This window comes from Cervus canadensis, chromosome 12, assembly GCF_019320065.1.
Source record: "Cervus canadensis isolate Bull #8, Minnesota chromosome 12, ASM1932006v1, whole genome shotgun sequence".
Classification (NCBI taxonomy): Eukaryota; Metazoa; Chordata; class Mammalia; order Artiodactyla; family Cervidae; genus Cervus; species Cervus canadensis.
In genome coordinates this window covers 26,951,534-26,977,942 of record NC_057397.1, presented here as the reverse complement: position 1 = coordinate 26,977,942, position 26,409 = coordinate 26,951,534, and the positions used below count along the sequence as shown (strand labels likewise).

The 26,409-nt window shown below is 36.7% G+C and overlaps 1 protein-coding gene across 10 annotated transcripts in view; it reads right to left on the bottom strand.

The window, feature by feature from the left end:
* Positions 1-5,583: 5,583 nt before the first annotated feature.
* The window catches only part of YTHDF3 (YTH N6-methyladenosine RNA binding protein 3), a 33,360-nt gene continuing 12,534 nt past the window's right edge, over positions 5,584-26,409 (bottom strand). For 6 of the 10 annotated variants that reach the window (XM_043483281.1, XM_043483284.1, XM_043483283.1 and 3 more), the window contains 3 exons: positions 21,769-23,367; positions 13,246-13,743; positions 5,584-8,686 (listed from right to left, as the gene is read on the bottom strand). In XM_043483281.1, the coding sequence (XP_043339216.1) occupies positions 13,594-13,743; positions 21,769-23,367 (1,749 nt within the window). In that variant the 3' untranslated portion in view covers positions 5,584-8,686; positions 13,246-13,593. The remainder of the gene's footprint in view (positions 8,687-13,245; positions 13,744-21,768; positions 23,368-26,409) is intronic. The other 4 variants (XM_043483286.1, XM_043483287.1, XM_043483280.1 and 1 more) reach the window with 3 other exon arrangements.

Below are 26,409 nucleotides of genomic sequence, written 5' to 3'. Positions count from 1 at the left end.
TCGAATAGGAATCATGTCTTTCTTCTATGAACCACACCTCACCTCTAAGGCACCATCTAAAATTTCCCACTGGAGTGAAAACGGAAAATACACTTGCAAACTACATGCAAACTTCTACATTTTAATGAGTTTCCTGCCAAGTTTTTACTGTTTTCTGATCTACACCTAATTAGACAACTCACTTTTATCAAGTATTTCCAAAGCAGTCAATTTAGTTTTCAAAGCAACAACTCTCTTTCAGTCACATTTTATCAGTTTACATATTTAAATCTCATAATAAAAGAAATAAGTACAACTGGAATAAACAAGCTTAGAAAAAACCACAAATTATATTGGTAAGCATATGTACAAGGGCAAACTAGAAAACAGCTCTGAGATGCAAGTATTAACTGTGATCTAACAAAGTCAGTTACAGCTGACAGCCCAAGCAGAGTAAGCTTAATATACTGGAGATAATAGCTTTAATATTAGCATGCAACAATATTATGATAAAGCTTAATTTGTAAACTTTTTACCTCAAGATATAATCTTGAATATATACTAGAGTAGCTAGTACTACTATGTGTCAAATACCTCTTCCTTCTAAAGCTGTACAATATTACCAATGACATATGGAGGTAACACATCCACATTAGTTTCCATTTTGAATTGTTAGTAAACATTCATAGTGAAGCTCTTATAATTCACTAACATACTTAAGTGGCATGGATATAAAGGGGCATTTGTAACAGGCAAAGCAAACTTTTTCTTTTTTTTTAGTATTTATTTATTGCTTAGCAGGTAAATGGAGAAGGCAATGGCACCCCACTCCAGTACTCTTGCCTGGAGAATCCCATGGAGCCTGGTAGGCTGCAGTCCATCGGGTCGCTACAAGTCGGACTTGACTGAGCGACTTCACTTTCACTTTTCACTTTCACACATTGGAGAAGGAAATGGCAACCCACTCTAGTGTTCTTGCCTTGAGAATCCCAGGGAAGGGGGAGCCTGGTGGGCTGCCGTCTATGGGGTCACACAGGGTCGGACACGACTGAAGTGACTTAGCAGCAGCAGCAGGTAAATAATCCACCTGCATCACAAGAAACACAGGAGATGCGAGTTCAATCTCTGGGTCACTAAGATCCTGGAGAAGGAAATGGCATCCACTCCAGTATTCTTGCCCGAAAAATTTCACGGACAGAGGAGCCTGGCGGCTACAGTCCAATGGGTTGCAAAGAGCTGGACACGACTGAGCAATTAAGCACACACATTTACTTAGCAGTGCCAGTCCTAGTTACACCAAAATTTCTTAATCTAATTTCATCTTTGGCTTTATTTTCTTATATAGCTTATAGATATTTTTGCTATTCCCCCATTTGCTCTCCCTTTAGTCTAATTTACCTTTGGTTTTGCCGTCTGCTCTCCTCTAGCAGGATAAACTAACTGTATTGTTGCAGTTCACTTACTTTGAAAAACAATGGCTGACAGTCACTGAAAACCCCAAATTGCAAAAAACAAAGATAAATAATAATTTAACTAAGCTTTAGACAGGCAGTGCCTTTTCTCAGGATCTCAATCATATAACATTATGAACTGAAAATAAACTTTCTACTGCATCTGAGCAGTGAAGATTACCCTAAGAAATGTCCAGTGGTAATCAATAAATCCTAAAATTTCCATATGAAACAAAAGAGAGCAAGTTAACACTTAAAAGTCTTGCCACAGACCCGGGGGTTGTGCTCACTTTTACTTAATCCTTCTGAAATAGGCTCCATTCTCACCCCTTCTGGGGCTTCCCTGGAGGCTCAGACAGTAAAGAACCTGCCGCAATGCAGGAGACCTCGGTTCGATCCCTGGGTCAGGAAGGTCCCCTGGAGAAGGAAATGGAAACCCACTCCAGTATTCTTACCGAGAGAATTCCATGGACAGAGGAGCCTGGCAGGCTACAGTTTATGGGGTCACAAAGAGTCAGACACGATTGAGTGACTAATACTCATTCCTTTATTTTTCTAACTGATGAGGAAATGTAGGCTCGGAGCCTAGTGCACCCAGATTCCAGTACAGGTTTATCGGCCTCCAAAGTCTATGCTCTTGGCAAGAATATCACGCAGCAGACTCAGAAGTATTTCAAAACCATTCCATCAAAAAGGATGCCGAACTATTTAAATCACCTTCTTTAAAAGGAATGCATCATTCTAACCATAATATTCTGCTTAACTCCTACCTCTGGCTTTTCAATCCAGGCAAATTTGAATGACTATCTGTTCTTATACATAAGACCAAGATAACCAGCCATCATCTAAATTTTCCCTATTAATACACCCTCAATTCCTTTATTAAAACCTCTGCACCGTTATACACACAATTAGGATCCATTCAGGAAGGAGGTATGAATCTCTAATAGAATTCCTCCAAAATACAACTAACTGTTGAGAAATGAGGAAAGAAAGAGAGGGGAGGGTAGCTCTAAAGAGATAAAAGGAGAGGAGCACTGACATATACACACGATCACGTGTGGAATACATGGGGAAGCTGCTGTATCCAGTGCTCTGTGACGACCTAGAGGAGTTGGGTGGGAGGGTCAGGATGGAGGGGATATAAGTATACTTATGGCTGATTCACGTTTTCAAACAGTAGAAACCAACATAACGTTGTAAAGCAATTATTCTCCAATTAAGAAAAGTAAAAAGGACACACGAGCCTGCCAGGATGAGCCTAGGTAGTAAGATTCCTGTATTCCTCTTTATAAACACAAGGATGAAAGAAGAGTGTACTGTCTACTCAAGTATGGACTGTGACTTCCTTCCAAAGCCCAGTGTGGAAAGGAGGGAACAAGAGTGACTTTATAGTAGAGAAATCTGACACCACCACAGCCAAGCGGTCAAAGTCAAACCAACAGGTGTGTGTTGGTGATATGTATCCTTGACGTGATGTGGTAGAAATGGCTTTAGCCATGTGTGGTCTTCCTCCCAAAAACTTGTAACCCCAGTCTAATCATAAGAAAGACATATGTTCCAAAGAAGGAGTACTTTACAAAATATTTGACCAGTTCTTCTCAGTACTAATCAGGGTCATCAAAACCAAGTGTGAGAAACCATCTCAGTCAAGAGGAATCTAAGGAGACATGACAACTGAAAGTAACGTGGTATCTATCCTTGATGGCGCCCTGAACCAGAGAAAGGACATTCAGTAAAAACACACAAAAATCAGAAAAAAATAACAACAGATCAATACCGATCCATTGATTACAACATATGTACCAGACTAACGGCAGATGTTAACCAGAAAGGAAGCTGGGTGCAAAGCAGATGGAAACTCTCTGTACCGTTTTCTCAACTGTTCTGTGAAAAGTGAAAGTGAAGTCGCTCAGCTGTCTCCATGGACTGTATGTAGCCTACCAGGCTCCTCCGTCCATGGGATTTTCCAGGCAAGAATACTGGAGTGGGTTACCATTTCCTTCTCCAGGAAATCTTCCTGACCCAGGGTTTGAACCCGGGTCTCATTGTTCTAAAAACAGTCTATTTGAAAAAAGAAAAGGATTAATGCAAAATGGCAGTAGAATAAAAAAATGGACTGGATTTCTTTAGGACACACATTCTCTTGCTTTATACAAACACTGTGGAAAAGATGAAGGTTTGAACCGCTAGACTTCGAGACTCACTGAAGGGAAGCAGTGGTTGTATTTTATCAGAGGCAATTAATCAAATATAATCTGAGGTTTTCAGTACCTATATTTTGAAATAAACAAAAGATAACCATCACAAATTTTACTGGTTTCCAGACTTACTTTTATGAACACTCATTATTGCTGGAGTAAGTCAAGTTTAAAAAGTGATTTAAATCATAAAGTTGTAAAAATTCAGAACTGCAAAGAACCCAAGATGCATTCTATGCCAACCTCCTGAACTTATCAAGTGCGCTAACACAGTCATCTGTTCAGCGTCAGTCTACCAGTTAGGAGGACTCATGTGTGCTTCCTATTACAAGCCTCTTAGAAACAGTATGAGAATTACTGAGCTATGTTTGTGATGTAGATATACTTAAGGAGTATGTAAAATAGTCATTTTAACAAAAAGAAATATTTAAAATTTAATACTAAGGGAAAAGGGACCATTGTGTAAAACATAGTTTATCTTTGGATACAATGTTTTGTCTTTCGTTTTACAGAGCAGCTTCTATTTCAGTATTTTCTACATTAATAGGGTAAAATGTAGAGCAATTGCAACCTATCCATGAAATGGGTAAATTTCCTGAGGGGAAAAAAAAGACTGTGTAAGTCTGACTTTCCAATTTCCAATTCTAAGATCCTCCTCTATACAATAATTCCACTCTGGTTACAAACATGTCAGAAGTAGCCAACAATGTTTCAAAATGACATTCCAGTAGCTAACCTCCAAGTGTGCTACTTAAGGGGTATTCTTTGGAAGGGCCCAGGGTAGTAGGAAGGGATGTGGAAGCCCACCCCACAGTGCTACAAACTCTGAACTCACATGTTACTTGAACACTAAATTTTACAAGAACGACTTTTATTTACAATTAGTTCCAATGTTGTACAAATATCTCAAGTTACGGACTAGACACATTCTGAGTTCAGTCCAATGTTTATAAATAAATTGTATCTAAACTGTCCTATCTGTGGGTGATCTACAGGAGAGTTCTGCTCCTCACTATTATTGTACCAAGAGAGATGGGCAAAGATTACATGTCAAGATCAGGAAATGACAAGTACTACTGACTCTTGAGTCCATGGATTCAGTCAACCTGATTGTGCAGTACACTCATATTTACTACTAAAAAAAGTCCAAGTGGACCCATGTAGTTCAAACCTGTGTTGTTCATGGGTCAACTGTTCTAAGAAAGCAAACGACTTAGGTCACTTAACTTCTAACTGCAAGATTATTTTAGTTTCTAGGCTAGAATTACTGAATCTAATGTCATGAAGATAAAGCCAAGCCAGTAAGAGTCTCAACAAGAAGCAAGTAGCCTCAAATATAAGCTGCTGAAGTGAGGCAAACCTTCTCTTTAGGAGATGAACAGTAAGAAGGTGGCTTCCAGTGATTCCAGTGTGGACACCTGGGGTGTCTGTAAAACAACGTCCTGATCGTAGGCTGTGTTGTATGCAGCACAAAACTAAACTCTGGTTTCCCCCATCTGAACAAGTGCTTTATAGAGCCCAGCAATGATTGCTAACACACCATTCAGAGTCACCACCCTACCTCCATGAGCTGTAACCAGCCAAAGGATAATGTACACACTATTAAAAAGCATTCCCTAGTCCCAAGAATGGGGGATTATGGTCATTAGACAGCTGGTGCCAAGACTTCCTCCCATTAAATAAGCCTCTTTCTCTTTTGCTCTAAGTTTAGTATTAATGGTATGTAATTCAATAAGCTCACTGGAGTGGATAAAGATTAGGATAAACTGTTAACCTTCCTCCTCTCTTTAATTCCCCTACTTAATTTCAAATGGCCAACTAAATCTGATATAATCTCTTTGTACTTGAGAGATATGTCAATCAGGAAATTCATAACAGAGTTGGCAAAAATGTTAACATTTTTCTGGAAGGCAATGCATATTTATAAAGATAAAATGGAAAGAACACAGATATGAGTGAACAATTTTTATTGAAACCCTCAAAGATTAAAGAGGACCAAATGGTGAGTTTGGGTACCATAACAGAAAATCTCACCTAACTGTACCATCATTCACAGGAATGAACAAACCCAAACACGACAAAATTCAAATTCTCATGTAATTGCTACAAGTGAATGTAAATGAACTAATCATTTTATCATAACCTTTCTTTAATCATATGAAAAAGAAGGGAATTTACATGGCATAACAAAAGATATGCAAAACTTAATGAAACACAATTCTCTTAAATTTCTCAAACTTACGTTTATAGGATGCAGAATGCACTTGAAATGATTAAATGACTTAAGCTGATTCTTTTTTTTTTTTATTGCAAACTGTTTTAACATCAGCTTTAACCCCCATGCATGGTATTCAAAAAGAACACAGCTTCAGAATTAAAAAGATCACTTAAGTTAAAACGAGGATTGAACTCAGGAAAAGGCTGGGGTTTCTTCTGAAAGGAATCTTCAAGTACCAATATGTATAGAGAAAGAATACTAATTTTGGTTATATTTTCCCCCTTACTGTTAAATATACAAACTATATAATACCTTTCAAAATAAAACACCCATATAAGATAACTTTAATTAAGAAACATTCAAACCAGATCTTCGAAAAACATTAGGCAAGGAGTTTACTGGGCCAATAATGTCTCAATCTGTGATTGCTCAAAACATCGGGTCAGTCTCCTGTTGAAGAGCCCGGTTTCTCACCCTTCTGGGTCCTGGGAGTTATGAAACCTCCCATTCCTTGTGCTAACGAGACAACCTGCGATCCTTTCACTTAAGAGGAAAAATATTCTGCTATACATTGACAGACCAAGAAGGGAGAGAAAACAGGTACTCTGAAGAAAACTTAAATGAGGGGAAAAAAAAAAAATTCACCGATTGAAAAGTTTTGTTTTCGTTTTTCCCAAAGGAATGCTGCACCCATTTCACTTAATATTAGAAATCCAGGTTAAAGGCACTGGGAGGAACTCCTCACCACGAGTAGAATTACAGGTGACACTTCTGAGTCTGCTATTGCAATCAGCCTGCCTGCTGAGAGTTCTGTGACATTTCTTACACAGAAACCTACTATAAATTAAACAAGTTTCGATCTGTGAATAATGTAACAACTAGTTTTATAAAAAATATTCAGAATTGCTAATAAAGCACCAAGAAAAAGAGAAGCTCAGAGGACTCAGAGCCTTTCTACAAGGTCACTCCTCACAGTTTTCTCCCACAGGACCTTCAGAGTGACAGTGGTCCTCTCTGACCCGTCCTACCTATATAATCCAAGGGATGTGGAACGCTGCTGCGGGGACTACACCCAAACGCCAATTTTCATTATAAATAGTTAAGAGATATCTTACAAGATTTCATGGCTTACTCTGAAAAAGGTAAAATAGGTGCAATTTTCCTTTAAGAAAGTCTTGATTTTTGTAATACACTATTAATATTTTGATGTTCCCTTCAGTAAACACTGATAACTATGCTGGGACTACCAAAGCACTGTGAAGTCACTACAATTTATCTACAAATACTGTATTTTTTTCACCTGAATACAGTATTTGTACATTTTAAGAAAATATTGTACAAAAAAAATCATATAAATGAAAGCGTCAAAGAAATATCTGTCATTAAATTTTTGAGTTGAAGTGACCAAAGACCATAGTAATGAAAACATTTCTAAACATGATGTAAACATAAGTGGAGTAATGCAAAACATCAAGGTATTCAAATCTACTATATTGCTATTTCCATCCTTAATGTATCTTTCTACATAGCTTTCTCCTTTTGGAACCGTAATATAAGGGGCAGTACATTATTTCATAACCATATGCCATCAAATCAGGTAATACAGATGCTTGACACATTTAATTATACAAAATCAATTTGTTTTAAGATACAAAATTAACGTTGATATGTCATTAATGAAAAAAATAAGATGTTAAAAAGATAACTATAAGAATACCCAGATATATGCTGTATTCCCATTTATATAGATCTGATCAATAAAACATCAACACATTCACTTAGATACTGATTTAATCCATGGATCAAGGCCATATTTTCAAATATTTTAAGGATGCCAGGACACCGCAAAAGCCGGAGAAAGGAGTTGAGGAACAATATATGCTTGCTAAACAAGAACTATGTTTATTTAGCTAGTGAATACCTAGAGTAATAAATTTTTACTTCATGATAGCAATCAGGCTCGCAAACACCCAGAAATAGGAATTAAGGGTTTTAAATGTAGTTATAAAGGTCATAAAAAGTCTGATTAGACTGAGGTACATTACTCAAAATTTTGAGATTCATTAAGTGGTAGCAAACAAAATAATTCCTCAGACAAATGCACATTTTTCAGTATACATATTATTGGGGGAAGGAAGGGAGAAGAATGTGCATTAACTGGTGAGATCCACCAAGCTGCATATCAATATTCTGTTACACCAAACAGTTTGAAGACAAGGGAAATGTTCTAATATAATCTCAGATTATGTTTCATTTGGCTAAAATAGAGCTTAAGGTTGCTTTGCCATATTAAAAGTTTACTACAATAATTTTCACATAAACATTTAGACTTGAACTCCAGGACTAAGTATGGCATGATTCTTTTGCTTTTAATCTGTCAAATAGCTAAAAATTGACAATTTAAAAACTACAACAAAGAAAAAGTTGAAGCAGTGTGACTCTTACATCATTGAACCACTTCTAATGGTTAACTGTTAGTATTTAACAAATTCAAAGAGTTAATGAATCCTTGCATTCATTCAGTCTTCTGTGCCTTAGCTAGGATGCATAATTACAAAAGACAGCAGATACTGGTAAAAGCTTCAGGACAGAAAGTGCTTGACGGAGTTACAGTTCTCAAGTGTGTTTGGTGAGAGTATAAGGGCAGACGCGCTGATGAAAACCATTACAAGAAGAGTCAATTCTGTGTTGTTAGAGTTCAAAGATATCACCTTAAGCAGAAAAAAGCTTTAATAACGTCTTCTTTGACTTATTAGGCATTTCCAGAGTCTACATCATTAGTGTTGTAATTCTAACAGGACATCTTCATAGGGTTATTGTTTGTTTCTATTTCTCTCCTGAAAGAAAAACACAAAGACCTTTAAGGAATCATCATCATTATTTAGCGATTTAAATTAGATGCACATAGAAAGTAAACCATGTCCATGAGAAGTTCTTCAAATACTAATACAAGTAGTTAGGTAAAAACAATTCACTATTACCTACACACACCTCAGTGGGAGTACCACAAGCCATTTTAAAATGAACAATTCCAAACACAAAGACCCAGTTCAAGAGATTATAGGTCCCTTCCACAGCCCTATTTTCCCACAGAATTTTGTTTAGGTGAGACTACTACAATAAATGTCTTTCTAGCCCCTTTCATGAGTTCTTGATGGTTAAGTATCAAACAGACTATAAGTCCTGTGAAGCAATCTGAGAATACTGGCTGAGGTAGGGTTGGGAGGAAAGAAAAAGAGGTGCATTAAAGTTGCATTAAATTAAGCTTTCAGTGTTAATTTCTCCATATCATACTCTCACATTCAGCATAATTCTTCATATGAATAAATATTAATACTTATTACATTACTAATAATTCCTTTTAAGAAAGCAGAAATCCCTTGAACAAAAGTTGAACTGAGTGATGTTTTCATGATGGTTATTAATCAAATATCCACCCGCAATACCTATCTTTGAGCCTGCAATTCTAACAAGTTCACAAGTGATCTAATGCTTCCAGTCCAAGCACCACAGTTTGAAAGCCACTTGTGTCTAACACATCCCAAGACTATTTTTAGTTACACTACTCCTTTTTCATGACTAATACAGGTTCCATAATAAATATGTGCATACTTTGAAAATGGTCAAATTAATGTCCCATCCTCTGCGACATCAGGAAACTATTTAAAATTTTAAAGACAATCTAAAGTTCTTTGTTACTAAAGCCCTTCCTTCTTCATTTGTGTATATTTCAACAACTTGAATCACAGTATTTAATACAGAAAGTTTAACAAATAAATGTCCTATTATACAAATAACTACAAATAAACTATTTTATGCACCCATAAGTACCAGGGGGATATTCTGAAATTAAAGAATAAAACAAAAATGAAAACAGACACAAAGTGAGCTAATTTTCAAAAGGATAAACAAAAACCCAACAACATAAAGGAAAAAGAGACCCCCAAAAATTAGAAAAAAATAATAATTTGGAACCAGGAAGTTATAGTCTAATTTTACAAGGTACCTAAAGCTTTAAAAAAAAAAAAATCAGCCTAAACATAAAGTAAGTTTATTTCTCAGCTGAAGGAAACAGATTTGTATGAGAAATGGTGAAGCCTGCTAAAATTAGCTGGATTATAAAACACAGGAAGTAAAGAATGGCTCACTGTTCATTCTTCCCCATGAAATGATTAATGAGAAAGCACAAAATATAAAGTGGCAGAAATACACATTTACATCCAGCAATCAAAACATGTAGGTTCATCAACAGAAACACAAAAGAGCTCAAATTCCTATTAAAAAAATGATTTACAAGAAATTAACCTTAAACATAAGGAGACAGAAAAGTTAAAAATAGTGAAAAACAATCCAGATGAAGACTGAATCAATCAACTGTATATACTTGATATATATAGTTACATAGTGGATATATATGTGTGTATATATAGTGGATTCTAAAGGCAAAAACCATTGTTAGAGATAAACACATATTGAGTGAAAAACATATTTTATAAAGAGTTACAACAGTATTAAGCTAAAAATACAACTTTACATACATTAAAAAGTTGTCAGAATTACAAAGAAAATCTGACAGGTTCTTAATTATAGTAGGAGAATTAAACACATTTCTCTCAGTAATTGATAAAGAAGACAAATTGGTGAAAATAAAGACTGAATATACAGAAAACTGAGCCAAATAATTACAGCAGGGTACACAATGAACAATTACAAAAAGGAACTACATGTTAGACCAGAAAACGAATCTAAATACCAAGGAATCGGTATCATAGAGATCACATTTTCTGACATCAATTTGAACAGCAAACAGGTAACAACAACGAAATCTTTCCACACTGGAAATTCTAACACTTCTAAAAGTCTCCCAAAAAGCCATAACAAAAATTCCAAAGTTTTTACACCAGTGCAATATACTAAATCTAAGCCCTCAAATAGCACTTAGAAATTTAGAAGTGTTGATTTGTAGATATATATATCTTTCAGCTGAAAAATGAGCTCATCATCCACTCAGTATGTTAGGAAACGAGCAGCAGTTAAGTCCCTCAAAGTAGAATAACTGAAATAAGACCCAGGAGAAAATAACAGAAAACAAAAAACAAAGCACAAGAAAACAAAAATAAAAACTGGTGCTGGGGGAAGGGGTAAAAGCAGCTAACAATAGAAAAATATCTAGAAAGACTCATTTTAAAAAAAGAAAGCATAAATAATATGAAGACTGATATAGCTAAAAAAAACTTAAAATACTATTAACACCGATACGGGGCTTCCCTGGTGGCTCAGACAGTGCAGTATCCGCCTGCGATGTGGGAGACTGCGGCTCGATTCCTGGGCAAGAAAGATCCCCTGGAGCAGGGCATGCTACCCACTCCAGTATTCTTGCCTGAAGAATCTCATGAACAGAGGACCCTGGAAGACTACAGTCCATAGGGTTGCAAATGCCAATGTGCCAAAAAAGTTTGAGACAATACCAACAACTTGCTAAAAATATAATTTATTAAATACAATGTACCAAAATAAATTCAACAGTAAAAAGAAAACCTGAAGAGACTTATAAAAACTAAAGAACTTTAACCGACAATTAAAAATCTACAGCAAACTAAAAACTACCAGATTCACGGTTTCATAAATACATTTGATTAATTATCCCAGAATTAGAGATAATGAAAAGACAGAATATTGCTTGATGCATTTTGAGGTTAGTAACACTTTGACACTAACTTCAGAGAAGCATGAGAAAACGGAATCCAGTCTCACTTGTCCCGAAAGGATCTCTCTGGGCTGCTCTGATGGTAACAGAGTAGAGAGGAGCACAGGCTGCAGGAAGGCAGTGAGGACAGCACATGCTCCTCCAGCATGGCAATGATAATAATGAAGGGTGCAGGGCTAGTGAGAAGTGCTTGGATTCAGGATGTATTCTGAAAACAGAGCCAACAAGACTGACCAACAGACTGGTTAGCTATGGAGTGTGAAAGAGAAATATCAAATTATTCTGGAAGGACAATGGCCCTCTACAAAGTGGGGGCAGGTCAGGGGCAGGCAAAGGAACAGAAGCCATATTGGACTTAAGATGCTTATGAAACTAAGTGAAGATATTACATAGGCAATCAGATACATGAGTCTAGAGAAAGAAGGAAAGGTCCAAGGCGAGTATACAAATTTGCAAGTCCTCAGCATGGTATAACGTCCTTCAACAAAATTCAATTCCTCCTGAAGTCTACAAGGTCATCAACACCTCTGCTTTAGGCAAAACCCCTTAAGTACCCCACATTTATATGACAAGATCTAGAATAGTGCTTGATATCATCAGTATTAAATAAACATTTGAATATGAGAAATCTCTGGATATGCTATTAGTCATAGACCACTAAAAACATGAGACAAGAAATAATGAGCTATCTATCAGTGATATAACTTTTAGTGTTGTTTTAAAACCAGGCACATATGACACAGCTGAGGTCATAACTACATGTCCCAGTGTGTTATACGAAGCACCACAGGGAGACAGGAAACCTGAATTACACAAAGGAGCCAAGGCCCAGGAGACCTGGAAAAGGATGAAGCCTCTAGCCCTGGTTCAGCAGACAGCACTTCAGACATCCTTAGGATACAAACTTTCCAAAGTGATTCACAGAACTCAATGTTTACTTTTAACAAGGACTGACAATTCAAAAAAAATAAGAGTCTGCAGAAAAATCCCTCCTCCAGCTCTTCTCCATGAATAGAGGGCTAGGTTTCAACCAAGCAGATGCAGATATCTGATGGCTTCTTCCCCACCCAGATATCAGCAAAGGCACTGGAGATCTCAAGACCAACACCTAGAATTCAGCCTGTGGAGATGAACTCTGGGGGGAAGTTTACTCACCAGCCCATGTCTTTTTGACACAGCTTAACAGATGAGCTAAGAACTCCCCTACCCTTAAGGGCAGAAGAGAGCTGAAAACAAAAATTTTCTTCAGTGTCCTCAAAGGGGTCATCACCTAAACATAACAGGTAAATGACTTACTTCCTATTATCTTTAGGTTTAAGTAATACTTAAACTTTAAGAAAAAAGCATTAAAAAAAAAAAAAGAAAAAAGCTAAAAATCAAAAAGAAATAAAACGGTCTCTACTGGCAGATGATATGACTGTTAGGCAGGAAATCCTAAAGATGTTCTATTAGAACTACTAGAATTAATATGTGAATTTAGCAAGGTCACACAATATAGGACATAAGCTTGTAGCAAACAACTGGGAAGACTGAAAATACAAATTATAAGAGCAGAAAAAAATATAAAATACTTAGCAAAAAAATTCTGTTAAGAGTCATGAAGTTTTCAACAGTGAAAACAACAAAATTTTACTACAATTTTATTTGTCTTTCCCCAAAACTTAGTTCTAAAGAGCAAGGGCTATTTACCTTAAGTGGCTTACTGGTAAACCTTTAATATTTATCTGTTGAACGAACAAGGGAACAGTTAAGAAAAGAACACATACGATCTAAATATATGGTGATAAAGGATGACTAGCACAAGATACATGCTAGCGTTCTGGTGGGGGGAGGGGTGTGGGGGAACCTATCTGGGACCCAGTAACAAGTTCTTAAAAACAAGCAGAGGAATCAATACGCAACCCTATTTTGGAGTGAGGTTTTGGACTCTTTATGATAAATGAAAATAATAAACTTATTATAATCCAGACTGTCATTTGTAAGTGAAACTGTTCACGTGTAACTTTTTTACATCCTAGGTCTTTTACTTTATGTGCTTCAGGGAGGTGGTTCCAGTACCCCCGTGGATATCAAAATCCAAGGTCGCTCAAGGCCCTCACAGTAGCTGGCCCTCTGTATCCATGGGTTCCATATCGACAGGTTCTTATCTGTGGACATGGAGGGTTGACTGTAATCATGCATTTGCTGCTGAAGAAAAAGAAACAGTTGAAATACCATTCAATTTAAGGTTGACTGTTCACACCATAATAGATATGAGTTATTTACCAAGTTCAGAATAGAGTACTACCACAATAAAAATGGAATCATCTTGACTATTCAGAAGACCATTCAATGTCTTAACATAGAATTACTCAGTTAAATATGTAATGTAAGTTTATTCTATCAAGTGTGATACATCCTGGGCCAAAACCTATCTTCCAGAGAAATCTTTTACAGTGAGGATCAGATCACTCAAGATTTTATCATAGAATTACTCACTTAAATACGTAAGTTTATTCTATCAAGTATGATACATCCTGGGCCAAAACCTATCTTCCAGAGAAATCTTCTTTTATAGTGAGGATCAAATGAAAAGTGGGATTTTATACACTGTTTGCTTCTGTTCACCATAATAAACTCACCAACAGACAACTTCAACCATACAACAGTTAACAACTATAATCTGACAATGAGAAAGCATTAAACTAAACGTTCCACTTGAGAAAAAGAAGTATAGACCTGTCAGGAAAATGTTTACTGTTGACAAAGGTATACCTACTGCTCAAGTAATTTCTTCTGTATCAACACAAACTTGATTACTCTGAGACAGACCTAACATCATCTCAACTCAGAATCAAAATTGCTCCAATTGTGAAAAAACTTCTATCAGGGACTAAAACTTACTCTTTGGAAATACTCAACAATATAAAATAGCATAAATGACTAAAATATACAGACTGTTCTGGAAATCAAAACTATTTAATAGGAACTTTATTACAATTATGTCTTGCTTGTTTCAGTTTAAGCTGCAGGGCTTCATCTCTTTCTAAGGAAAGAGTATCATATTTTAGAAGTGCACCCCAATGATACAGGTACTCAAAAACACTAATTATTCTTATATAGAATTTAAAAAGCTATTAAACTAAAAATCTCACCTCAGTCTGTTTACTGATCAATAAGGACTTACAAGAATGAAAGAATATAGAAATTAAATGATGCAGTCATTATAACAAGGTAAAATTTCAGTAAAACGTTACCTAAATAGTTAAGATGGCTATGTAGTCTAGAATTTATACTGGGCAAATATACTCCAGACACTAGCAGTTTTTTGTCTTCTTTATTTTGCAATCACACTGGCTTTATCATTAGAAGTAACACATACAACTGCAAGTTAAAGAAAGTAAAGCTCCCCTACCCTCCTCAAGTCCTTTCTATTTTAACTTCCTCTGACAAGCTACCACTGAAGCTTTAAGTGGCATACTAATATATACATTTCTTGATTTGCCAGTTCAGACACTATTGATTCCCACTGTATGGTGGTGGTGGTGGTGTAGTTGCTAAGTCGTGTCCTACTCTTGTGACCCCATGGACTGTAGCCTGCCAGGCTCCTCTGTCCATGGGATTCTCTAGGCAAGAATATTGGAGTGGGTTGCCATTTTCTTCTCCAGGGGATCTTCCCAACCCAGGAATTGAACCCAGGTCTCCTGCACTGCAGGCAGATTCTTTACAGACTGGGCTATGAAGGAAACCCTCCTATTGTATATGATGAGCAAGCTATCACAGTGAATGCTATATTCTCTTCTTCTCTACAACAGAGCCCACCCTATTTTAGTTCCAGCGACCATCCCTGACTTTGCCTGCTTCAGGCCAAGCATTAGGTGCTAAGGATGCAGCAAAGAATCCTAGAATCACACAGCAACTCCAACCAAGAGTGCTCAGGGCATCCCAACCAAGGGCTCATGTCTTTGTCAGGCTTCAAAGACCACGATGCCATTTGACAGACAGAGCAGGCAGACGCTTACAGCCCTGAGATTCACTCTGTACAATGAGGACTGTCTGACTCGAAACGCAAAGAGTCTCTACAGAGGGATATTTGTTCTAATGTGACCAGCTGGAGCTGTCATCCTTCCTGAACTCCTTTTTCACTCTGCTGAAACACCTCTTCACGTTTTCAAGGACATGTAGCCAAGCTCTTGTACCTGAGAAGTTCATTTTGCACTCGTCCCTCACTGATATAATTTAACCCTCATCCTCAAGAGCCTGATTCTATGCCCCATTCCCCTACACAACAAAATCAGGCTTTGTATATGTGTCCAGAGTTGTAGATGAGAGGATTCTGATAGCAGTCTGACTCTCCTTCCTTTGTAGCTTACAGGTAGTAGACATATAATCTGTCTTTTGCTCAGAAAGCTTGTCTCTACGTTTTTTTTCTTTTAAAATTTTAAATAATCCTGCTAGCTCCTCAGTGAGCCCATTCATTCTGAAAACATGCATCTCTTGGCTCTGCAAAGTTCTCTTTAATCGTTCTGCCCTCTGACTGTTTTTTCCTTTAGAGGCAGTGGATCTCCTTTCCACCATGTCTTCCACTCCTTGTATTTTTCATCACTGTTGCTCCACATTTGGAAATTTCTTTAATTTAAAATTTCAGAACTAAAACATTAACACTGTATTAACCCACTTGCTTAAAAAGATTAAAAAAAAAATTCTTTTTGATAGTGTTTTTCATTTCCAAGAACATTTTCTGGTTTTCTTCTTTTTACACATGAATCTTAACAAATCAACTTTTGTTGTATAAATTACTTTCTGCTTTCTGAATTACCTATTTGTTTTAGAGGATCCGTCTTGCCTGTTTTTTTTTTTTCCTTTAGCTTGATTTTAATCAAATATATCAAAATTGTGTGTTCAAATCTAAGAATGAAGAACTATATACAAATACTACAATGACACTGGCATACATTTTTTCTTTAGCTTTAAGCTTCACAACTACCCTTTCACTATAAAAGAGAAAATCTTGGCTTTCCAAGTTTTATATAACCCAACAGGATATGTGTGATCGGCTCCTCCATAGGGTGCTGTGCTGGCAAAGAAAGGTGGGGAATTCCTCAACTGCCAAAATAACCAGAAGGGGAAGAAAAAAATTAGTCAAAAAAAAAAAAAAATCTAGCAACGACAAAATGAAATTATAGCTCTTTACACTTCTTCTCTGTTACCGCAAGTCGGCTCAACAACTTAAAGAAAAACATAAACAGCAAGAAAAGAAAGGAAATTACAGTAACCACAGAACTAAATGTAAAATTTTAAATTACAAAAGTCCTATTAGAAAGTACAGGAAAACCTGCCCGTGAGACCCGTGATCACAAGACCCCAGCTTCGGGCTAAAGATAAACTAAGGAGGGTTGGCTGTAAAGGGTGAGCACTGGTTTCTCTCTAAAGCCAGTCACTTTCTTTCTTATAATAAATCTTTCTCTGCCTGGAAAAAAAAAAAAAGAAAGTACAGGAAAAAAGTTTCTCAAACTTGGAGAAGGCAAAGATTTGAAGTTATGTTAGCATAAATGTTTTAAAATAGTTCTTATTATTCAAAATTGCTTGGGTTGCTCCAATCTTAACCTGAACCCTATACTACCAAAAAAAAAAAAAAAGCTAAAAAACCCCGAAACACTTAAAAGGACACTGTGGACCAACTGAAAGAATATCATGGTTACTAAGAGAATAACCTTATTCTTAGAAAATATACACAATATATTTCTGGGGTAAAGAGCCATGATGTATGAAATGTACTCTCAAAAAACCCATATTATGCAAGCATTTTTCCTGCTGATGACATTTAGGTTGTTTCCTGCTATTTACTACTATCAGCTACACTCCTCAGAACATTCTTGTATGTATTCTGGGGTATGTGGGAAGTTTTTCTTCGGTACATACCCTGGAGGAGAACTGCTGAATTGTAAGGTACTGAAATGTTCAGGTTTGTTAAGAAAATGCAAAACTACCCGCCCAAAACTACCTGCTGTATCAGTTTAATGCTCCCATCTGCAAACAAGTAAGACATTTTGTTGGTATACACTCCAATACTTGCTATTATCAAATTTCTTAATTTTGCCAAATGAGTAGATATAAAATATTTTCTCATTATAGTCTTGAATTAACTCTTAATTCATTTTCTGAATTAAGAGTGAATACCTTTTTATACTTACTAGTCCTACTTGTTTCCTCTCTCATAAACGGACTATCCTTATCTTTTGCCCATTTCTGTATGGGACTATTTTTTTCTTCAACTAATTCACAGAAGTTCTTTATATATAACTGTCTTTGGTCAGTTACGTTAAATTCCTACCAGTTCCTAGCATGTCCTTTTACTTCCTTTAAAGTATTACTTACTTTAAGTACTTACTTAACTTTCTTTTGATGAACAGATTTTAATCCAGGCAAATTTTTCTCTTACAAGTAGTTCCATTTCGTGTGTCATTTAAGAAACCCTACGCTACCCAAGGTCACCTGGGGAACTGTGACTTCCACAGGGTATCAGAAGCTTTGAGGAATTTCAGCTGAATACAAGACGGAAGGTGTCATAGTAAAAGTGAATACTAGGATAATGACTTGCTGCTCCTTTTATTTAAAAAAGAAAAAAGGCATACCCAGTAAAGGAAATCCTAGCAAACACCACTGATTTGTCCTTTCTGATGGAGCCAAAAAGGACTATAACAGACAAGGAACACATCCTTTATCACTAGGATGCCCAGAGTATTTGAAAGCAATTTTTGCTGGAAAGCTAGAGTGCAAACACAAGCATATCTAAGAGGAAATACACAAATGAGTAACAGTACCAGGAAGAAAATGGCAAGGACACATGACATCCCAAACGCCAAACAGTTAATCAGCAGGGGAAATGATTTCCTGACGTGGTGGTTTCAAAGTCTAAGCAAAGTCAAATTTTACCTACTAGCATGTCTTATTCCTCACTGATGAATCACTTAACTGGCAACATCAACATATTGGGTTGGCCAAAAAGTTTTTTCAGGTTTTTCCATCACATCTTCTGGAAAAACCCAAACAAATGTTTTGGCCAACCCAATACATCATGGCTCTCTCATTTCCATATCTGCAATGGAAAGACAATATGCAACTAACACAAGCACTAAAGCACCATACAAAAACAAACCTATTTCAGGGCAAATACCTGATCCAGATGATCTCTGTATGGTTTAATAATAGGAAAAATTAAAAAAGCCAGAGTCTTAAAATATTTTTTTCACACACACACACAAAGACACTAACAAAACTACAATGAGTTCAGACAGACACAGGGGAAAGATAAAACATGAAGAGGGCAGAAAAAGATAATCAGGGGGGAATACTATAAGCTGGTTGTGGTAGTTACACAAATCTACAAATGTGTTACAATTCATAGAATTGTACACCCCAAAAAAAGTGACTTTCAGGGTAAGATTTTTTTTTTTTTTTAATTTTGTTCAGGATATATACAACACAAACATTTATAGAAGCTTTACATTCTCCAAATCTGAAAGCAACCAGATGTCCTTCAAAGAATGATTGGTTAATGAACTGTGGTAAATCCATATAATGGAATGGTAGTAATTAAAAGGAACAAAGAACTGACTGGCGAAACATAAATTCCAAAGATATAGTGCTGAGTAAAAGACTCCAGTATTAAAGTTCACATACTGTAATTTCATTTATGTGAAATTATGGAAAATGCCTTACGAAGACAGAGAAAAAGATCAGAGAATTACTTACTAGAAGGGGGAAGGGAGCACTTGACTAGAAAGAGGCAGCAAAAGGTATTTTTTAACTTTACTGTACTTTAATTTTTAAAAAGAGAAAGGTAAAGAAGTTATGGAAAAGGAAGAAGTTTCTAAAAATGATAATTACAGGAAGCAGAAATAAGCTTTTAACAGTCATCTTTGTGCTCAGTAAAATCAAGATGGGCTCTGAAACAAGTGATTCAGGCAAGAAAACAACAGGTATCAAAGGAGACATGGATGTGATAATGTAAGCAAACTACTGCTGTCTGTGAGGTGCAGAAAGCCTTACAAATTAGAGAGTCAACAAACAGTCAAATCCATGACATGGAAGTTCAATTCTGAGAAATTCTCCAGATGCAAAGAACAATAATAAAGATAGGAACCAATGGCGCTGAAGGACCCAAGATTCAGTATTATTTTTTGCCATTACTAGGGAGAATAAAAAAAACTTGGCCTATAAATGAAGGAATAAGTAAAATTATGAGAGACCCACATTGCACACATTCCACATACATGTTCACACTGCAAGAATAAATTTTGTGCACACATAGAGAAACAGCTATTTCCAAAGAAAGAAAATTTAGGCTGGTCTCAGACTTCTCCATAATATAAAACTATAAATAATATACTATAAATAGAAAACTATAAAACAAAGCCTGAATGAAAAGACTGTGACCCAAGATTTCTATATCCAGATAAAACTGTTGTTCACATATCATGGCCAAAGAAAGGCATTTTTTGGATCTAGAAGCACTTAATAATTACCAAATTACTTTCCCCCCCCCAAAAAAATTGATGATGATAATAAGATTCAAAATTAAAATGTCAAAGGTGGGTTTAGACATGTTATAAAAAGACTGGCAGTAAGCCATGAAACAGTTTAAATGCGAAAATTTTAGGTTTAAAAATATACAGTTTAAATCTTTGTTGTATATATGATTATAAAACAAATAATTTCTGAGACAGTTACATAACAAAAAAATAAAACTAGGATAAATTTTCAGATTGGGCAGAGAAGAAATCTGAGAATATGTAAAAGGGTGACCTATCCTTAGTGGTGGGAGAAAGAAAAGTGCAATCACTTCTTCTCATTCGCTCGCTGTAAAGGTGCTTACAGTGAGGCCACTGACTCAACTGCTGAGCTCAAAAAAGCTACTCTTGATCCTCTTTTCCCCTCACTTCCCACATTTAACCTGAAGAAAACTCAAAGATATCCAGCATTTCATTGGTAAGGCTGAGCAGTGCTTTTCAGTCAGTTGTATTGTGCTTAATTGTACTCAAAATTCACCACAGTGATCACTAGCACCAGAATCACCTGAGATGCTTGCACACCAGGCCTCTAATCAAACATATCAGATTCTCCTAGAGTGGGATTCAAGAAGCTGCAGTATCAGGAAGCCCCTTAACTGATATTTGTATGGCCTAAGTTTTGGAAACTACTGCCTTAGGATCATTATTTCCAACATTATTGAGCAGTGAGGACTGTTATTTGAAACAGTTCCCTCTTCCATCCAGACTAAGAAGCCACAAGATACTTAGGTTCACACAGAAACAAACCACTGATGTTTTACACACAGAACAAGTTGAAGTTCCTGCTTTATCTTCATTTCTACATAGAAGCTTTCCATTGTAACCAACTTAATTTACTGGAGAAGCTTCTAATGAGCTCTGCTTTACTTGAAATTTAAATGTATTATGAATGGAAAAATCTGCCAGTTGTCTACTCCATCCATTCTCTTCTCCTCCTAAAAACAGAACTCTGCAATTTACTTTTGTAGTTTGAAACAGAAAACATTCCTCAGCCTGTCCTGCTCTGTGATCAAACCCTGGCCAACCTGAGGCAAGTGTAAACAGTGTTTAACTTCAGGGTCAGTCTCCCTTAAAGTCTCAGAGGGCAAATAACAGAATCAGAAACCGAATTCTGCAGTGTCATCCAAGTCCACTTCATCTCAGTTCTAAGCTGTCTCGCTAAAGTCGGATCCTCACTATTCAATATGTTCTGTACAAATGCTATTAAGTGCACAAATTATAAATATGCCTCAGGAATCTTAAGGGAAAGTATCTATTTATCATAAAGACAAAATCAGTAACACTCAAACATTTACTTAAAAGCTGTTTGTCTCAAACTCCAAATACATATTCCCATAAAATTAAAGTTAAAAGATCAGTGACTAGAATCCTTAGCCAGTTCTTAATAATGAATGCAGAACTCAGAGCTCTGATGAACAGGACTCAAAGACCTTTATCATCTGAGGAGTATGAAGAATAGGCAGGAGGCAAATTCAGAGTAAGGGTTGCCCTTAGGAAGGCATCCCAGGCCTTCAAGGATGTTTGTAGAGTTCTGTTCCATAAGCTAAGTGGTCAGTTTCCTTAAACTCAGAATATAACACCACAAGGCATTAAAGACTATCCATCCATATACACCACCCCAATGAAAAGACCCTACACACAAAAATTATTGTACTCTTACCCTACGCATGGCTTCCTCCTCTTCTTGACGCTTTTCATAATGTGCAAAGTCATCAAAGATTGAGGTGGTATGCTTGAAAGTAGCAATTATTTTAAGCACTTGCTTAGCTTTTTCTAGGGGTACCTCTTGAGTGTCCCTTGAATTGGTAACCGGTTTGTTGTCATTATTTTCTAAGCGAATATGCCGTAATTGGTTATTGGGGACATCTTTGACAAAGATCCATTTAACTTCAAATTTGCCCTTCCACTTATCCTGAGACCAGACACCAGCATACGCATTATAGTCCACAACAGACTTCATCTCAGCCACTCCACAGAAGTGTCCACTGCCATTCACACTGAAGAGCAAATAGAGTGGGCCTTTCCCATTCAGGGAACGGTAAGCCGCATCCAAACGCTTATTCCCATGCTCAGTACTACACCAGATAGAGTACTTAATGGAACGGTGTATGTCGTCCTCAGAATAGCTCTTAATTATAAACACACGTCCGTTCTTCAGGTTCCAGTCAAAGTCTTTGGGATTGTAGTTGTTTATGGCCTTTAGCTTTTCCAGCACGGGGTGCACTTCCACACTCGACGGGGAAGCGCTGACAGGAACGACACCTAGACCAAAGTTTTCACTGCCCGCTCCGTTGTTCTGGTTGAAGCCGGCCCCCCGGTTCCGGGGCGCCACCCAGCGGTTCTGCAGCTGCGGCTGCGGGGGCTGCACTTGGTGAGGCTGGGCCTGTGGCTGAGGTCCTTGCGGCTGCTGCGCTTGCGGCGGCTGAGGCTGCGGTTGAGGCAGTTGGCTCTGCACCAGGGGTGGTGGCTGAATTAATGGCTGAGGCTGCTGGATTATAGTCTGAGGAGGCAGAACTGGTTGGGTTGGTGGAGCCTTTACCACTGACCCCTTTTCGTCCCAAGTTCCAATATTCATGTTGTGTTTTATAGGAGGTGGCGGCACAGCGGAACCCCCGATGCCCACATTGCCCTTGGGTTTAAGTTTCGGTTGAGGTTTGGCGGGCTTTCTGGCAATGGCTGCCCAGGAGGTGGGTTTCGGAGCCGCACTGCTAACCGGGGGCACACTATTGGTTGCGATGCTGGTCATACCACTGCTGCTCAATGCTGTTCCTACCGTTTTCGTCACTGCAGCGGTCAGGTCACCACCAATTTTCAGTCCGGTCATGCCTTGCTCGATACTGCTAATGCCAGGCACCTTGCTCAAAGTATCATTGCCAAATCCAGCCTGTCCATCAGTAATAGCTCTCCCAAGAGAACTAGGTGGATAACCGTAACTGCTACTATAAGCAGAACTTTGTGTTGATTGTCCCTGAGATCCACTTGTCCCCCATGTAGAGAAATCAGCATTACCAGGAAAAAAGTTAAATCCATGTTGACCAAGAAATGGAGGGGTATTTCCTAATGCCCCAGGCTGACTAAACACACCGTCCGGTATATAATGATGCTCTCCATTACTCATCTGTCCATAGGTTGTCAGATATGGCATAGGCTGGTCTCCAGCTGTGGACCATGCTGCTTCCCCAAGCGAATATGGAAATCCAATGGATGGAGCATAGTAACTAGGCATGTATGGATCTGACATTGGTGGATAGCTGTTATTCTGGAAAACAAGAGATCACAGTCAGGAGTGACGTAAGATGTGGGGGGAGGGAGGGGAACATCCCTAAAACCAAATTGTTTTAAATAAATAGGAAACAGATGTACCTGTTTCAGATTAAAAAAAAATTAAAAATTTAAATCTGATTTTATCAAGAGAAAAGTTTACTGATGACTACTTTAATATATTTATAATAAAATTACAGGGTTTTGGGGGGGGGATGGGAGGTTAAGATGGGGATTATTTTTGCATAAGACCCAGATCCTCTGGGCACAATTTAAAAACACTCCAATTTCTACAAAAACTTGATTTATAAACTTTGCAGAAACACTTGATTCTTAGCTTTGCTATTTTAAGCAACTGATGTATCAAAAAATTTATGAGTAAGGATTAAATGAACACAGAAATGATGCCAAATGATAGAGGAATTACAGTGTATCTATGATGGAATCCAGTTCAGCAATTTTGTATTTTTATAAAAAGCAGAGAAATGTTCACACTGAGAAGAAACAAAAAAAGACTTAATATTATACAAATCCATATTTAGTTTTGCCTTGCTCATTCTGAAAAACAAAATGAAACTCTAATAGTTTCTTAATGGTTGGTAACAGGTGCCGCTTTTCTTATTCTGTTTTAAATTTTACATAATACAGCGGTGGTCCAGTGGCTAAGACTCTGCACTCCCAATGCAGGGGGCACAGGTTCAACCCCTGATCGGGGAACTAAGACCCCACATGCCATGCAATGCAGCCCCAAAAAATAATAAATAATTTAAAAAAATAAATTTTACACAGTAAATTTACCAACTTCCTGATCAGAATTTTAACTTAGAAATAGTTAAGTTCCTACCATTTTTTCCAGAGTTACTGTAACTAAATTGGTCTTTATTTTGAATAAAACGAACTAATCATTCATTTAGTGATGTCAAAATTCAAAGCTTATTAAAGAAAAAACTCAAATTTGTTAACTAGCCAATGTAAAAAATAAAAGTCTATGGATTTCTTTTGAAGGTAGGTTTCTTGTGCCCCAAATTTGTCTAATACAGTCAGCCCTCCAGTCCACAGGTTTTGCATCCATGGATTTAACCAACCATGGCACAAAAACACTCAGGAAAAAAAAGTTTCTCACTAAGTTTCAAAAAGCAAAACCTGAATTTGGCACATGGGCAGCATGTTTAGATGGCATTTTTATTTGGTATTATCAGTAATGTGGAGGTGATGTGAAGTATAGAGGAGGTTGTGCATAGGTTATATGGTACAGATGCCATTAGGGACTTTAGTATCTGTGAATTTTGTTATCAGTAGGGTCCTGAAACAAATTTCCCCAAGGGACAATCTGTAATAGATTTTCACTCTATATTTTGGGTGTGACTTTTAAAGCCTTGAACAGAGCTTTAAATTTTGTAAAATTCATCAAGATGAAAAAATTAAGCTAATATCCAGTCGAGACAATTTGTATTCCTTCCCAAGAGTCAATACCATTTTGAAAATTATTCACTTTACACTCTAAGTTTCCTGGAGCAAAGTGGAGAAGGTGATGGAGCAAAGTGCATTTTTTTGGGGGGTGGGGGTGGGAAGGGCTGTTACTCTCTTGGGATTATTCCTGTCGCTGCTTTCCCACTCAAGAAAGAATATCAACACAAATGTGTGACAATCACATCATAGATACTACCTGGACTTCATTTTATTTTTTAAAAGGCCTATTACTAAAAGTTAAAATGCTTTACTATTACTATTAAAGTATCTGTGATATATACCTCACAACTGTTAAAACTTTACACTATCTATAAGAAAGCTAATTTAATATCGTTTTTTGAAATAATTCTGATACAATTAAATGAAAATAACAAGAGAATCAAATAAAGGTTGCATTTAAAAGACACAGATTTACCAAGTATTTCCAGTTAAACATGAACTTAAAAACAAAAAACAACTGTGATTTAGCAATATTTAAAGAAAAAAAAAGACTTTAAATATATTTGATATTAAGTAAATTCCACTGTATTCGAAACTGGAAATATGTGTGTCAACTATTTACTAATTTAGTTTTTAGATAATTATTAACCATATCTGAAAATATATTCAAAAAATTCTCATAATATTAGCATGAAGGAAATGAAGCCTGAAGAATGCTGAAAAATCACCAACAGTGGTTTGATAAAAAAATAAAATTCTTGAAGGATAATGAACAAACTTCATTAGCCAGATACACTCACATCTGTGTTTATAATTCAATCAGTAAATTACTTGTTGAAAGTATTCACAGTACTTCATACTGAAGTCACTTGAGAAAGCCTAAGTTTAGCCAATATAAATAATCAAGATTTTAATTTTTAAATTTTTTGAAGTTATTAAAATAATTCCCTTTATTTCTTTATTATTCTAACCAAACACTTACTAAAAGTCTACATTGTAAAAAATACTGACATAAGATATTCATTCTAAAGGAAAACCTACAGTTAAGAAGACACATTGCACAAGGAAGTGGAATATATTCCACACAAGGGAATAAGAGAGATAAAAGAATATGCAGGTAATCACTTTCAAAGTTTTCATTTAGAATGTTAGCCTGAAATCTGGACTCAGTACATCCTTACCTGGATGTGGGAGTGGAAAAACAAAGTGAAAAGCTTTGAAGCTCATTCTTCATGATAAAAGTGTTTGCAAAATCATACTCATAAATTATATTGAATATGCTTTCTTTACCCTCACAAATGCTAAATTCTGCACAACAGTTACATATCAAGTTTCTAATTTGTCTATACATGTCACATGATTCAGGTATTAGCAAACTGAAGAGCCAGTGAGCAAATATTTTAAGCTTCACAAGCCAAATACAGCCTCTGGTTGCAGTCACATATTCATCTTTTTATAACCCTTTAAAAAGCTGCCAGCTCAAGGGTTTCCTCAAAGAAAACAGGTTTTGGTCCCTGGATCAGTTTGTCAAACCTGGTTTTAATAGATTATCTATTTATACTGATTCCTATTAAAAAAAAAAAACAAAACCAAAAACCTGTACCATTAGATTCAGTGTGTAACAAATTTT